The sequence below is a fragment of the Mastigoproctus giganteus genome, chromosome 12, assembly GCF_048544385.1.
Source record: "Mastigoproctus giganteus isolate SK-2022 chromosome 12, ASM4854438v1, whole genome shotgun sequence".
NCBI classification, from domain to species: Eukaryota; Metazoa; Arthropoda; class Arachnida; order Uropygi; family Thelyphonidae; genus Mastigoproctus; species Mastigoproctus giganteus.
The window spans coordinates 68061823-68077390 of NC_143586.1; the positions used below are offsets into that span (position 1 = coordinate 68061823).

The 15568-nt window shown below is 42.1% G+C and overlaps 1 protein-coding gene across 1 annotated transcript in view; it reads right to left on the bottom strand.

The window, feature by feature from the left end:
• Positions 1-6628: 6628 nt before the first annotated feature.
• Positions 6629-15568, bottom strand: part of LOC150077156 (flavin-containing monooxygenase 5-like) — an 81975-nt gene continuing 73035 nt past the window's right edge. Inside the window, exon 3 of the mRNA XM_090385796.1 lies at positions 6629-7609. Coding sequence (XP_090241922.1) covers positions 6629-7609 — 981 coding nt within the window. The remainder of the gene's footprint in view (positions 7610-15568) is intronic.

Below are 15568 nucleotides of genomic sequence, written 5' to 3' on the forward strand. Positions count from 1 at the left end.
AAAATTTTAATTAGAAAACAAAAAAAATAAAAAATAAAATAAACTTGGAAGTAGCATTGCGACCAAAGTTGGACTAGCTTACTTGACTCGCTTTCCTATGTGCATTACATCGAATCAAAACACCTTAATCCATCTTTTCAACATTATACAGCATTTTAGTGAAATTTTCAAATATTGGACCCCGAAATTCCTTTGAGATAAACGTAATTTTATACTTTAATGTTTCATAGATATTTTAGAAATATTGGGGTGGAAGTTATTCTGTTTATTGATTTATTTTTGGTACAATTAATATTGGAAACTTTTACAGTCAGCAGTGAGTTTGCTCACACTAAATTGCAGTACCCAGAAGGAAGTACAATGTCTCCAGGCTATCGGAAATTCTATGAACGCAACCGCTCCAGATATTTAGAACATTGTTTCTTAAAATGACTATTACTTTAAGAAAGAATGAAGATATATATGCAAGAAAGTACAGTGACTTTTAGAAAAACTTATCCGGACAGAATTATACCATAATACACATATTATTTGAAGTTATTTCAATCTAAAAATTCTGGTGCAGCCAGGATTGGTAACAGGTCAAAAATTGGGGTTTTAATAAGGAAACTAAGACGGCTTTCATCAGGAAACAGAAGGCCTACTGGAAATGGCAGAAAACCCAACTTCCCTCAGATCTTTCCATCTTTAAGAAAGAAAGACCATGCTTCTTGAAAAAGAAAAGGCAAGTCCTTAACCAAGCTGTTCTGGTTAGGTTGAAGAGGGGTAGAAGGATCCTTTCGCATCATCATCATCATCTAGCCATTGACCAAAAGCTTGTCCAGGGATGGGCACAGTTCAGCTTTCTGCAGGCAGATTCTCCTGATTCTGATTCCTCTCTCTCTCTCACAGGAGGGCTGGTTACCTAGGACACACTTGACTGACATCGAAATAACTAGAGAAACCCTAACTGATGTCATTAATAAACTACCCAACAAAGCTACTGTGGGTCCGGATGGTTCCCACTCTTTATTATCAAAATTTGCAGCCCATATATAGTTGACCTTCTCCTTCACCTTTGCAGACAAATCCTGCAATCTGGAATAGTTCCTTCAATTTGGAGAACTTACCATATTAAACCCATTCCAAAAACCAAGAAACCCCAATCTCCTAAGACCTGTGACCAATCTCCATCAGTTGTCCTTTACTCAAAATTTTTGAAAAAGTAATTTAGCCAGCAATTGCCCAGCATTGCTTTGGACACAGGTCCGAGTACCTGCACAGGAGATCAACAAGTACCAATCTTCTTGATACCCTCTTCAAAATTCAGCGGACCCTTAACAGAAAATCACAGATTGATATCATATTCCTGGACATTAAATCGGCTTATGACGGAATACACCTTGCAGCTCTTTTGACCATTCTGAACACTACTTCGGCCTGGCAGATCCTTACTTCAATTTTAAAGTCAATTTTACTTCCTAGACACCTGTCTTTGACCTACAACGACTTCCAGGTAACTATTGACGTCTGAAGAAGCATCCCGCAAGGAAGCGTGCTGTCAGCTATCCTGTTTGCAGCAATTTTGGAGCCTTTCCTAGCTCCGAATCCTAACTTTGTCTCTTACGCCGACGATCTGAAGTTCTACGTGAGCTCAGTTCATAATCATCAGATTCATGATATCAACTAACAAGCTTCTAGGCAGATATTGAGCTTGGAAAATTATCTTCCCACAATTGGGCTGCATCATCGGCAGCGCAACTGCCGATAACCAAGAAGAGAGTCAAAAATGATATTCAAATCTTTGTTAGTGGGGAGCCGGTGCAAAAAAGTGACCTCCCATACTGACCTTGCCAAGGCCCTCTCATGTTTTGCACATGAGCTGTTTACCCGGCTAAGGGCAATGACCCAACCTCCCCAGGCCTGATGCAGGACTTGACTACAACTACAACTCACCGGACGGGACTCTGCTCCATGAGTGCCATTACCTTGTCAACTGAACCAGAAAGATCAGAGTACCACGATATCGGACGGGACTTTACTCCCACGAACGTCACTATCAAACACGGACACCCTGTCAACTGGACCGACAGCGCATGTTATTTACCCAACGAACTACCCTAGGATGTGACAATCACCGCATGCAGGAGTGACAACACTACATCGGCGCCCAAACAACAGAACATCACAGTGGAAGTGACCCCATACCAAGAATGACCACCCAAAATGGAAATAGAAGGACCATGACCACGACCAAACTGGATGAGACTTGATCCCATGACCAACGCCGGCATTCAACCGATCTGTGAACAAGTCGGTAGAGACCTTGTCCCTGGATGTACCTCCTGGTGGGACCAGTGTCGTGATGCTGTTCTGAACCTGCTGACCAAGCCACTCTGCAGCCACGTTGCACACACACCATATCGGCGACCTGTGCCAGCTCCTTTGTCCGGCCCTTTCTACCCCACCCCGGCAGGAGGAGGAGATGATCATACTGTTTCCTCCCCTCCATGCCACCCCATTCTTCCTTCTGGCAGGGCATGGGCATGCCCTACTGACACCAAATTGAGGCCTCCTACTCTGTTGGCCTCATCCTTCCACCTTTAACCCCCAGTCTTCAGTCTGCCCCCTCTCTATCTTTATACAAACGAATGCCCCCCCCACACGAATTCAATGAATCCAAATTAACTTACGCCCATATTTCGATCTTTCCTTATTCAAGCGACATCACCCTACGCAATCCAGAGATATCACACATATATATCTATACATATATGTGTTATTTTTTTTATTATTATTATTTTTTTTATTATTTATTTTTGTTTATTAGTTTTTTATTTATTTATTTTTTTTTAGGTCCTAACCACTGAAATCTCAGGAGATTAGGTAGCAGGACCTGCCAGAGTGAACTAAAGATTATCGGGTACCTGGTCTGCCTCCACGGGGCTTAAGTGGGGCAACGTTGGGCCTCAGCAGAGGTCCAGCGGCTAAATAGCCAGAGGAACAACGGTACAAAACACCACACTTCCATAATCCATACACTTTCAAATCTCTGGTCTTCCCAGTGAACTGGTACACCGACAATAATAGCAACGCAGAGATTGGAGAAACCCCTGGTGCCGTTAGACACTGAAAACACTTACACTTATACTTACTTACTGACCTTTCCACCAGAGACCCTCACTGATAAACAGCAGGCAATCGTCCAAGTCAACGAAACATACACAACGGAACAATTAGAACCGCCATTTACCATGGAGGAAATGCAAGAAGCAGCAACACGAGTGCAGAATAAAAAATGCCCTGGCCCGGACCTTCTGGACCCAGAAATAATCAAAAAGGAAGTGGGGCACATCTCAGAAACCCTGCTACAACTCTTCAATTGCTGCCTCACTACAGGCAGATTCCCATCAAGTTGGAAAACAGCACATCTTAAGCTAATCCTGAAAAACCCGACGAAGCCACCCGAAGAACCAAACTCATATACCGTCCCATCGTTGTGGCCGAGCATCCTCGGCAGACTCCAGAAAGCTGAAATCCCAGAAAATCTATACAATTGCATAAGATCCTACCTTTCCGACAGAAACATCAAAGTAATGGCACCTTTCCGAAGCCTGACCAGGCTGGTCCGCAGGGATCCGTCCTGGGGCCGCTCCTGTGGAACATCGTATTCGACGAGTTCCTGGCTCTGGATCTGAGTGAAGTAGGCTCATAAGCGTTTGCCAACGATCTCGTCTTAACCATAGCTGCGGACTCCAGATCACAACTTAAAGTTCTTGGAAATCAAGCTGTTACAAAATTACAAAGCTGGGCAAAACTACACACACTAGAGATCTTCCCCCACTAAAACCAATTCAGTCTTGTTGAAAGGGATGCTCAACATCAGACGACCACCACAGATTAAAATCGCAGATACCACAGTCAAGCTGGCAAAACACATGAAATGTCCAGGCATCATACTGGACTCAAACCTGTCCTTCAAACAGCACTTAATCAATCTAAAGGATAAGATGAGAAACCTACGCTGCACTAATAGCTAGAGTAACACGCAGGGATTGTGGTCTAAACAAGAAAACCATATCCCTGTATTACAAAACTATATTTGTCCCTGCTATAACATACGGAGCCGCGATATGGTTTACTAAAGCGGGAACCGCCGTGAACAAAAGAATCCTGGAAACAGTCCAGCGCAATATCCTCCTAACAATCACCAGGGCTTGCAAAACCGTAAGTACCAGCGCTCTACAGCTCCTGGCGGGAGCCCTTCCCATGGACCTCGAGGTGGCTAGATGCGGATTAATGTACCTCTTGGCAAAGGGCACACCGAATACATTTGAAGCATTCACGCTAGACCTCACAAACAACCACAAAAACGAAAAGCAAAGAATTGTGGAATACCTTAAGAGAAAATGGCAGGAAAGATGGCAGGAGAGAACCAAGGGAGAAATCAGCGTTTTATACCCCGAGTGGACAAAACCTACCCCAAGGCCCCAAAGTGGTTCTACCCAGGGTCAAACACCACCTTTCTGCTGACGGGCATGGGCCGTTTAATGCCAAAACTAAATGCACTTGGAATAACAGAAGATCCAACGTGTACCTGCGGTAATATAGAGACATGGCCACACGTAATGCACGAATGCGAATGCTATGAGGAGATGAGATCACTACTCATCACCAGAATACGATATATACCAAAAAACAATGAACAGCACCTATTAGACTCGGAAGAAGAATACATTGCATTCAGCCGCTTCGCACAGGACATCTTCAACAGAAGAAGAACTGAAATAGCTATCCACAACAACTCAAATGAGCAATGACATAAACATAGGGAAAGATCACCACCGATAGAGACAAACCAATAAATGACACCCACGACTAAATCTATAAATAACCGGTCAACAAAGCGGGACAAACGACCACCGCTACAAGCCAACCAAGGAAGATACCCAATGACGGGAAAACACGATTAGATGAGTAACAAAAGGAAACAAGATGAAGAACAAGGGGACATGGTCCTAGGAAGGACAACCAGACAGACATACAATTTCCAGGATGCTGACGCCTTATAGGCGAACTGGACCTGCACTCTTGCACGGTCCTCTTTCACTCCAAATCCTCGGCGGAGTGGAGATGACTATCTCTTGGTCTCCTCACCCTCACCACCCCTACTTCCTCTTCTGGTGTAGCATGGGCATGCCACACTGTAAACTGGGATCGCCTTCTCTATTGACCACCAGTCTTCAGTCTTCCCCTTTACTCTTTCTATACAACACAGCGTATGTTTCACACGATAAAATCTAAATATTCTGAAAGCCAAATCGCGCACCAATTTCGGCGTAAATCCTATTAGCGAACTACCCCACGGAAAAGGGAAAAAAGAGAAAACTTTTTTTTTTTAGGCCCTAGACACTGAAATCTCAGGAAATTAGGTATCTCAGGAAATTAGGTGGCAAGGCCTGCCAGAGTATATTAATATCTACTGGGCACCTGGTCTGCCTCCACGGTGCGTAAGTGGGGCAACGTTGGGCCTCAGTAGGGGTCTAGCGGCTAAATGGCCAGAGGAACAACAATACGCCACACAATACTTCCATACTCCCATACACTTTTAAATCTCTGGCCTAGACAGTAATCTGTTACACCCACAATGAAAACTACACGGAGATGGGGGAAACCCCTGGTGCTGTTTGACACGAATACACTTTACACTTTACTTACACTGACCTTGGCCTCACCTGGGATGTTGGGCTCATCTTTCAGCCTCACTTTGTCAGGATGAGGCAGAAAAAGTACGCGGCTCTTTGGCCAGTGCGTCAGGAGCTCGTTGGTGTGCATCAGTTAGCGCTGCTTGTTCGGCACACCATGAGGTGTATTACGCCGATCCCTCTCTATGCATCAGAAATTTGGTCATCTGCCCCTGCCTTATACCTTCACATGTATCTCAGTTTAGAGTACTGGTTGCTTAGATGGATGAACAGGGTGGTAGGCCACCCCCTAACTATCTCCAGATCGATCCTACAAGCAAATCTGGGCACCACTCCCTGGAGACATCATCATGACAAAAAATGTCCTCACGCTTGCACGGCTTATAACGAGGCGAATTGATGCTCCATCGGTATCCACATTAATCTCTGGCCCGAAGAGGGCAAGAGGGAAGCACCCGACTCCTGTTTCCCTCTGCGTCTTATGCTGTCAAGCATTGATTCCTTGAGGAACATGTTTCCAGCCAATTGTCTTCGGATCGATCTTCAATAACTTTAGGATCCACCCTGTTAGGTTCTGTGAAGACAAGCTCGACAGGAAGGAAATCCTGAAGAACTGCTACAAGATAATGAATCTACGATACTCACCTGCTGTCGACTCGGGACTCGAATCTGAGCTTTTTCACACGGTGCAGAAGGACTGCGAGTGTATTCACTGTGCTGGTTGCTTAATCCGGAAGCTGCTTAAATTTTGCGTTATTTGTGAAGAGAATGCAAGGAAACTGTAATTTTGGGACTATTTTATCGGCGCTAAATATGGAGCTTCATCATGCACAAAAGTGTTAACATCGTTAATCTCTAATTAATCTCATCATTAATTAAAGGCCTATTAGTTACTTCAGAGACTGTTTACTTTAATTACATTGCTAGAACATTGAATATTATCATCAGGTACATATTCTCCACAATACACTTAAAAACACTATTAACAGAAACCACGATAGCAATGTTTTATTACAGAGAGTAACTTCAGTTTCATTTCTGTCTGTATGACAGGAACGAGTCTTAAAAGGTTGTTTGATTCTTTTCGAAGATGAGAGAATAGCATTTCTAGCCCCAGACCAAGAGTGGGGTCCCCGAAGTCGATACTGGTAAGGAACACAAGCACCAAAAAGACAACTCCAGAACAACACTGGATCTCTGAATACCAGACTGGTTAAATCAGGATCGCATCCGATTAATGAGGCAAGGTCGTCCATATAGTCAATCCACTGGACGCGGTCAGAACCAGAGATCACGGTTTTAAGTGTTGCAGTTCCGGTTGCCATTATCTCAGCTGTCATTTCATCAGATGAGGGTAACTCGCATTTGCCATTTAAAACCCGAGTGGCCCATCGACTCTGCATATCTACGATGGGTATAATCGATCCCAATGTTTTCAATACGCCTATAAACGCAAGGGTGGGGTGAAGAAGATGCGGAGGGAAAACGTGCTTATACAAAAAAGGACGGTTGTTTTCTACCTGAACGTACTTATCGGACAGAAAAGGAAACTTCACCCAGTACCCGGTGCCCAGAATAACTGCATCCAGACGAACCTCTTTTTCGTCGTGTTCGAAGACCACCCCTGTTTCTGTAAACCTTTTCACATCTCCGGTCACTACGATGTTTCCAGAGATAATTTTGCTGGGAAGGAATTCATTCACAGTGATTTGGTGGTTAAATATCCTATGGGGTGACTTGAGCCGGTAAAGTTCGTGGTCCAGCTGCTGATTTACTTTCTTTTCAACTATTGCGCAAAACAGACTCGAAGGAACAATACTTCTTAGCATCTTGATGAAGCGTCGATTCACCAATGCGTCAGCGGGCCAACCGCCCGGCCCTAATCTGGATACGACCCACGTACCGCTGCGTGTGCTGAGATAAACCTGAAATAGAATTTAAAAATGAGAAATCAATCGAGAAAAATTTAAATAGTCTTACTGAATAATATCAACTAATAATTTATGCAGGCTACAGCAAACCGCGCTATAAAGAAAGCGTTAATACGAAGAAATTTCAGTGTGGTTTTAAAACTGCTTATTCCGGCGAATGACAAGCTCTTTTGATTCTGTATTGAATTGTGCACCCATTATTATTATTAGTCATAATAAAATAACAAAAATAATGATAGATAAACCTAAAAAGTACAAAGAAATATATAAAATTTAGAAGAAAATATAAAAGGAAGAGCAAATTTCGAGTATCCAATAGATATCGATTTACCATCTTACAGAGCCTCACATTATGCAAAGTATTCATGCCTTTAAAAACACGGGTTGCGACCACATCATTTCATTCCCCCTTTTTTGGCTTTCACAGTGGGACAGCCACATCTCCAGTACTCATCAGGCAAGTCATCGTCTTTTAGATAATTCTTTTAGATGGTAGACCGTTGGACGACTTTAAGCCGGGCAATCGCAGACGGAGCTGGCACGTTGGCCTAATGTTGCACAGTGTCGTCTCGGCAATATGCAAGCAGTTTCAGGAGACAGGAACCATTACAGGAAGAGTTGGCCAAGATCGCCCGAGGTCGCCCGTTAACCAGAACAGACTGATAGCTGATTCTAACGGAAGACGAAATCCCAGATGAACTTCTCGTCAAATGTCTCTTGAGGTTGCTGCGACCACAGGTGAAAACATTTCCAACCAGACTGTGTTAAGAAGGCTCGATTCAAGAGGACTCTACACAAGGAAGCCAGTGGTTTGCATCCCATTAATCCCCCTTTTTTTTGTCAGGCAAAACAGGCAAATCGACCAGAGAACACACGCAATTTACAGTCATAATACATTATAGTAAGAGATTACGGGTGGCCCTAATATAATAATTTGAATTTGAATCTCATTAATCCCATTCAGCACATAGGGGAAATCCTGGAGACCGCCTCAAAAAACAAGAATACCTTAAATCCCATTAGCCCCAAACCACTGCAGAACTCGTCGAAACTGGTGCCATGAACATGTGACTTGAAGTCCTGAAATATGGGATAGAGTTCGATCTTCTGATGAGTCCCGTTTTAGCCTACAAACAGTTTCTAGATGCTATTCCACCAGGAGACAACGGGGAATGAGATACCATCCCTCCCTCAACAGAGCAAGGGACACACGGTAGCGGCAGTGTTCTCGTGTGGGGCGGAATAATGATTAACGGCCGCTCCCCCTTAATATTTAATAGGCGTACTGTATCTGGGCACAGGCACCGAGAACAGCTCCTCGAAACCTATGTACAATTTTTAGGGGTGCGGTTGACCTAGATTTTCTTTCGTGCGTGGCAACACTTCTGAATATAGAGCACAAGTGGTGGAGGAATCTTTTGAAACTGAACATACCAACGACTTACTTGGCCAGCACGATCACCATAGTTAAATCTGATCGAACGCGTGTGGGACCTTCTTGGGCGTCGTATTGCAAGCAACATCCAACTCCTCGGTCACTTGGTTAGCTAAGGTCTCCGCTGGTGATTGGGATTTGTTGCAACAGAATCTTATAGACACCCTTATATTGAGCATGGTTCACGATTGTCAGGTCTCGTTTAGCTGTTTGAGGGGATCGTATTTTCGAGCATCTTGTGCACTGGTGTTCAAAGAAAGTGCATCACCCCTTAAAGTTGTAATTGTCGTCCGAATAACGTACGTATATGGCAATATTTCTTACAAATTGCATCAGATAAGATTGACACGAGTGGGCGATGACGTAATATTGCATCATCTGTTACTTTTAGCTATATAAGCACGCTCTGCAAGAGTTGCAGTCATTCCTTGCTTGCGTCAGGATGGCGAGTTACGTGTAGTTGACGCCACGAAGAAAGAGTGCTATTCTTGCTTTACGTGAGGAAGGATGTTCTTCACGACATATTGCGTATAGAGTGTCTTGTAATCAGTCGACAGTGAGTAGATTTCTTTCCAAACTCAAGAATACTGGTTCTGCTGATTTCGTAGAGAACGAATACTCGTTCTCTACGCCAAAACAGCACCGCGTTTTGAAGCGCTTATGCCTTTGAGGCCTGACGTAGCCCAGTGGTCAGGAGCGAGAGTGCATAGCACGCGTTCCTTGAGTGGACCGGGATTCAAGCCCGTGACTACTAAATACGATAAATATTTGTATTGATGATTTATTGTAAACTCTACTGACTTGGTTGTCGTGCCGGAGTATAAACAGAAAATTTATTTATTTATTTATTTAAAAACCGTAAAGCTTCTTCGTCTGAGCTGAAAAGAGAATGGGAAAAACACACAGGAGTGGTAGCAAGTGCAGTATCAGTCAGAAGACGCCTCTTCAAAAATGGACTTGTAGCCCGTCGTCCTAAGAAGAATCCCCTCCTCACACAAAAAAAGAAAAAGGCCCGATTAATTTGGTGTAAGGAGCATGTCAAATGGACCCCCGAGAAGAAGCCCTGTTATTTTCTCGGATGACAAAAAATTCAACCTGCATGGCTCTGATGGGAGACAAACGATTCGCGGTAGACGTGGTGAAGAGTACCATCCAGACTGTATGGTGTCTACAGTGAAATTCCCTACCAGCCAAATGATATGGGGGGGGATGTATTTCGTATCACCTGCAGTTTATAAGAGGTTCCGTAAATGCCAATGGATATCTGGCTATATCAGAAGGCAAATTTTTGCCAACCATCAGAGGCCATTTCAACCTGCCAAATAACTTCATCTTTCAGGACGACTCTGCTCCTTGTCATTGGGCGAAAAGTGTAAGTAGGCACTTCTGTAGTTACTTTAGCTTCATTTCTGCATTAGAGGTTCGACAGTAATGTGTTTACATTTGTTAAAGGTGAAAAAATGGTTGGAAGGACGGTCCATTACAACTCTTGGCTGGCCAGGAAACAGCCCGGACCTGAATCCTGTAGAGAACTGTTGGCATCGTGTGGAATCTGCAGTTGCCAGAAAGAAACCAAATACCCTTCGTGAACTTCAGGAAGGCATAATTGGTGTTTGGAACCACGAACTATCAGTTGATTATCTTCAGAAATTGATCTGTCAACGCCTCGACGGTGTGCTGCTGCTGTCATCAGGGCCAGAGGCGGTTCAACTAAATATTAGTTTGCACCTGGTGAACTTTTCATTTTGTTTTCCATTTAAAATGATAAACTGAAGCAAATTCTGATAACATTTCAGCCATAATTGTCGTGTTAACCAAAACTGTTGTATAAAGGTTGCAAATGCTTGGAATATTTTGAGAGACCCTCAAATATTACTTAGCTTTGCCTTAACTATTAATAAATATCTTTTCCTTTCTATTTGTGATGTTAGTCATTAATGTAACATACCATCGCGAAAAAGGGTTAGAAATATGAAATTCCTAGGTGATACATTTTCTTTGAACAGCGGTGTATTATCGAAATGTGTAATGTGAACTTTTGGTAAATATTTTGGTAAATCTTTATTGTATACAAAGGATATATACAATGTACCCTTCACACCAGCAATGCCAGGGGCTTCACATTGACTGGTGGACCGAATCTCGATGTAGGCCCATTCTCCGAGGTCTTGGGGAACGAGACCCACATCGAGATTCGGGTTCTTGCTCCAGAGCAAAACAACAGAATAAGTTTCGGGAATTATTTAAAATTTTCATAATTTATAAAGTTATTATAATTTTGACATTAATTACAATATTATTGTGCAGGTTGCCTGGTTGAAGTTTTTTTTTTTTTTTTATGTGAACCCCAAGCACGAGAGGTATTGGAACCTATAGTACCGTGCTTGGGCTGGAGGTTGAGAAGACGAAAGAAGATATTTGTTGACATTGGACTTGAACTTCTGTAGATTGTAATTTTCAGGAAATACGTATGAAGGAAGGTTGTTCCAGAAAACGGCAGTTGAATGAATAAATGAGGAAGATGAAAAGTTGGTTCTGTGGGTTTGAAGTTGGACAGTAAATGGATGTTGGCTGGTTGCGGCACGTGTTCGGACTGTTTTGAAAGAGAGAGCGAGAATTATAGAAGCCAATTCAGAAGAACAGTGCTCATGGAAGTATCTGTAGAAGAAGCATGCAGCAGAAACAGTACTTCTATGAGAAAGCGAGTGGACTGTTGGCATCGTGTTGAATCTGCAGTTTCCAGAAAGAAACCAGACCCTTCGTGAACTTCAGTTAAGCCATTAGGGTTCTGTCTCCGGTATTTCCGATCCTTGGCAAATTTGCAGAGGTCGCCGTCGATTGCTTGGACTGTGATGAGCATCTGCCTGGAGAGAAAACGGTCACTAAGGTCTAGTCTATTCGGGTGGGCTCTAAGTGTGGGAGCTGACCTCAGTCTGGGATGAGAGATCCTCCAGCCGCATAATTCCCAGATGTTTGGCTTCGAGATTATTCCGGTAGTCATTTTAGCAGTTAGGACGAGGCGTCTTTCCATTACAAGATTTGGTAGTCCGGAAAAGTTTAGTGCAGTTGCCATTGCAGTGCAAATCTTATCCAACCTCTATGAACGTCCCATATACCTGTCCGAAGTTTCTCGCTTCTCCTCATTTCATCAGTATTCTATGGTACACCACCATGCCAAATCTTGTCCCGCTTCATCTCAAGCTGCACGAGTTACACTACGTGTTCTGTTAATTTTATCGAACAGTGTAGCTGGCTAAAAGAAAACTTCTTGTAGTGCAGTCCTTTCCCTGAAAGTTGAATTTATGGCACCTAGTTCTGGAAATCTTTACAACAGTGAAAATTTCGCCTTCTTTCATTTTACTAATCACCCTCAGAAGCCGAAATTACATAAACAAATGCCTGAAGTTGCAACTGGTGTATTTCGAAAACCGTCACTCTATTCTTTTCAGTGGATTCAAAAGTTTTCGAAAAAAAAATTCTATTCTGAAAGTTAATTTTGGATACTCTTCGTACGAGCGCATGTTATATATATATATATATACCAATAAGGATACCTGACAAAAGTATAGGAAGAGCAATTGAGTTCGTATACATAATGAAAACTGACCTTATTTATTGAATTATTCTAAAATAGTCTTTCCATATTTTATGGAAACACATGTGTAGAAGTGAGATTCAAAGAGTTCTTGATGAAATGTACGAAAATTATTCTGCCACTGAGACTACACTTAACATCTTTTTGAAGAGAGTTGTTGCTGTTGTTGTTGGGTTTTAGGAGCATCAGCGACTAAGGCCATATCACTCGGTATATACTGTCTGTAAACTCGTGCGTTTTGTTGTTGATTCGATTTTCTGTTTTCTGGACGAAAAACTCGAGTTTCATGGAGAAAAACCATGCTACCCTCTCCTAAGACCGACTAACTTAGCCACATTGTGAAAAAAAGGCCCATAAAAATTCCTCTTGTCATAGACGAGACTGGAACCCAGGTCCTTTCCATGAGGTGTGGTGAGGACGGCGATTCTACCAACTGTGTTACCCAAGTGCTTGAAGAGAGTTGCCTAAGCATCTGACTCTTCATAACCCTTAATACATCTATCGAATTAAGCGGGTTGAGGAGATAGGAAGTTTTGCTAATCTTCCTAGATGTCCCAGATCATGTTTTACTTCGAATGGAAGAAATTTTATCGTGTTAAAATACCCTAGTGTGTAGCACAGTTAAGAGAAACGCCGCCCTCCCCAGACTGGATGGTAAAGCCCTGTGTACCAATCCTGTCGAGGAATTCTCATGGGACTTTTTCACAACGTGGGTGAATTAGTCTGTCTCAGGCAAAGGACAGCATAGTTTTTTCTCCCGGAAATTACGGTTTTTCGTCCAGCAAACAGAAAATCGACCACAAGACGTACGCAATTTACAGACCAGACAGTATACACGGAGCAATATATCCCTAGTCGCTGATGCTCCTAAAACCTCACTACAACTATTCCGGGAAACTTTGTTCGGTTAAGAGCCTTAAAACAGCGATAACCGAAGAATTTATGAAAGCTGATCACGTGTTATGTTCGAAAGCTTGCCAAAATGTGCCATAAAGATTGTATTGAGTCTGTAGAATACTATTCTGAAGTTTAACATATTTCTGTTTGGATTTCATAAATAATAAAAGTTTAATTTCCAATTATAAGTTTTGTAATATTCGTACCCAAAAACCAGGATGCACTTTTATTTTACAAACAAAAGTGTACCCCCGACTTTTTGGTTTTCTTCGTGTTTAATACAGCCTTATTTTACTAAATGAAATTGTTAAAAAAATCCTAAAAATCAGTTTAAGAACAGAATATTATTTTTGGGAGTAAAAACATTTTTGATGTGTTGTTGAACATATCCCAAAGCATCCTGAAAGATGGAGTTCTCTCTCGGAGATGGAATCACTACTATGTGAGGCCGGTGCCAAAAACGAAGAACCCTAAAGAGCCTTCAGACTTTCGGCCCATATCGATCAGTTGTTCGCTTTTAAAACTCTTTGCTTTAATCCAACAGTGTTTTTCGCACAGGCCACTCTACCTCCATACCGTACAAAGAAGATCCACTATTACTAATTTGTTGGAGACTCTCTTCAGAGTACAACAAGCTTTAAATGAAAAGGCCCAAATTGATGTCATGTTCCTTGACATTAAGGCAGCTTTTGATAATGTTTCCTTATCTGCCCTTGAAAATATTTTGTCAGTTTACTTCCGCATTGAAGGCAAACTATTACAGATTATCAAGACCATTTTGAAGCCAAGAAACCTAATTGTACAACATCAAGAATTCAGTGCAGAATACACCCTCACTTGGGGAATTCCTCAGGGAGGTGTTTTATCAGCTTTGAGGCCGCTCTGGAACCTTTTCTATCGCAGAATCATAGTTTTATTTCATACGCCGATGACATTAAGTATTTTGTTGTCTCTAGCGAACTCGCCCTTGTGTCCGACGTCCATTCCCACGCCAACGCTCAGCTTCATGATCTGCATTTATACTTAGGTAAAATAGGTTTATGGCTAAACTGTGACAAGGCAGCACAACTGACAATAACAAACAAGAAGATAAAGAATAGAATTGAGTTATCTATAAATGGAACCCAGATTAAGAGAGTCTGCACCTACACTGACCTTGGATTGACGTGGGATGAGGGCCTTACCTTTAAAAGGCACTTTCAGAACACCAGAACAAAAACAAACTCTCGCTGACATTTGGGCTGTAAGACAGGAGATAACTGGGATTCGGAATCAACAACTAGTGACCCAATACATCCAAAGATGTACTGTTTCTGTTTCCCTCTATGTCTCAATTATTTGGTATTCTGCCCCAAATACCTATATTAGGAAGTTTCTCAGTGTGGATACTCCGGTGGTTGAATAGGATTGCCGGGAAGCCCTTTACAATTTCAAAATCCATACTGTATACAAACTTAAATGTAGCTCCATGGATACATCAGTGATTGGGAGTTAGTATTAGTATTAGTAACGGCCGCATGGTGCAAGAAAGCCTATGGCTTATGCTGCACCAGCCAAAAAAAAATCCGAACAAAACAATGATAAAAACAAAAAAAAATAAAAAATAAATAAATAAAATAAATAACTAAATAATAATAATTAATAAATAAAAAAAAAAAATAAAAAAAAATAAAAAGGAAATTAAACCTATCATCCTATGCGCTTCCCTTACCCGAAAGTACTATCCAGATGACCTTTGAATTTCCCCAAACTGTCGGCCTCTACCACCCATGAAGGCAATTTATTCCAGTAATTTATAACTCGCTGGCTAAAATAAAACTTCCTGCAGTCCAATCTAAACATTTCCCCCCGTAACTTGAATTTATGTCCCCTAGTTCTAGCATCATTTATAATCTTTAAAATTTCTTCCTCATTCATTTTACTGATGCCTCTCAGAGCCTTAAACACCTCAATCAAATCTCGTCTAAGGTGTCTAGTTTCCCAACTCTGCAACCCACATTTTCGAAATCTTTCTTCATAAGGACGC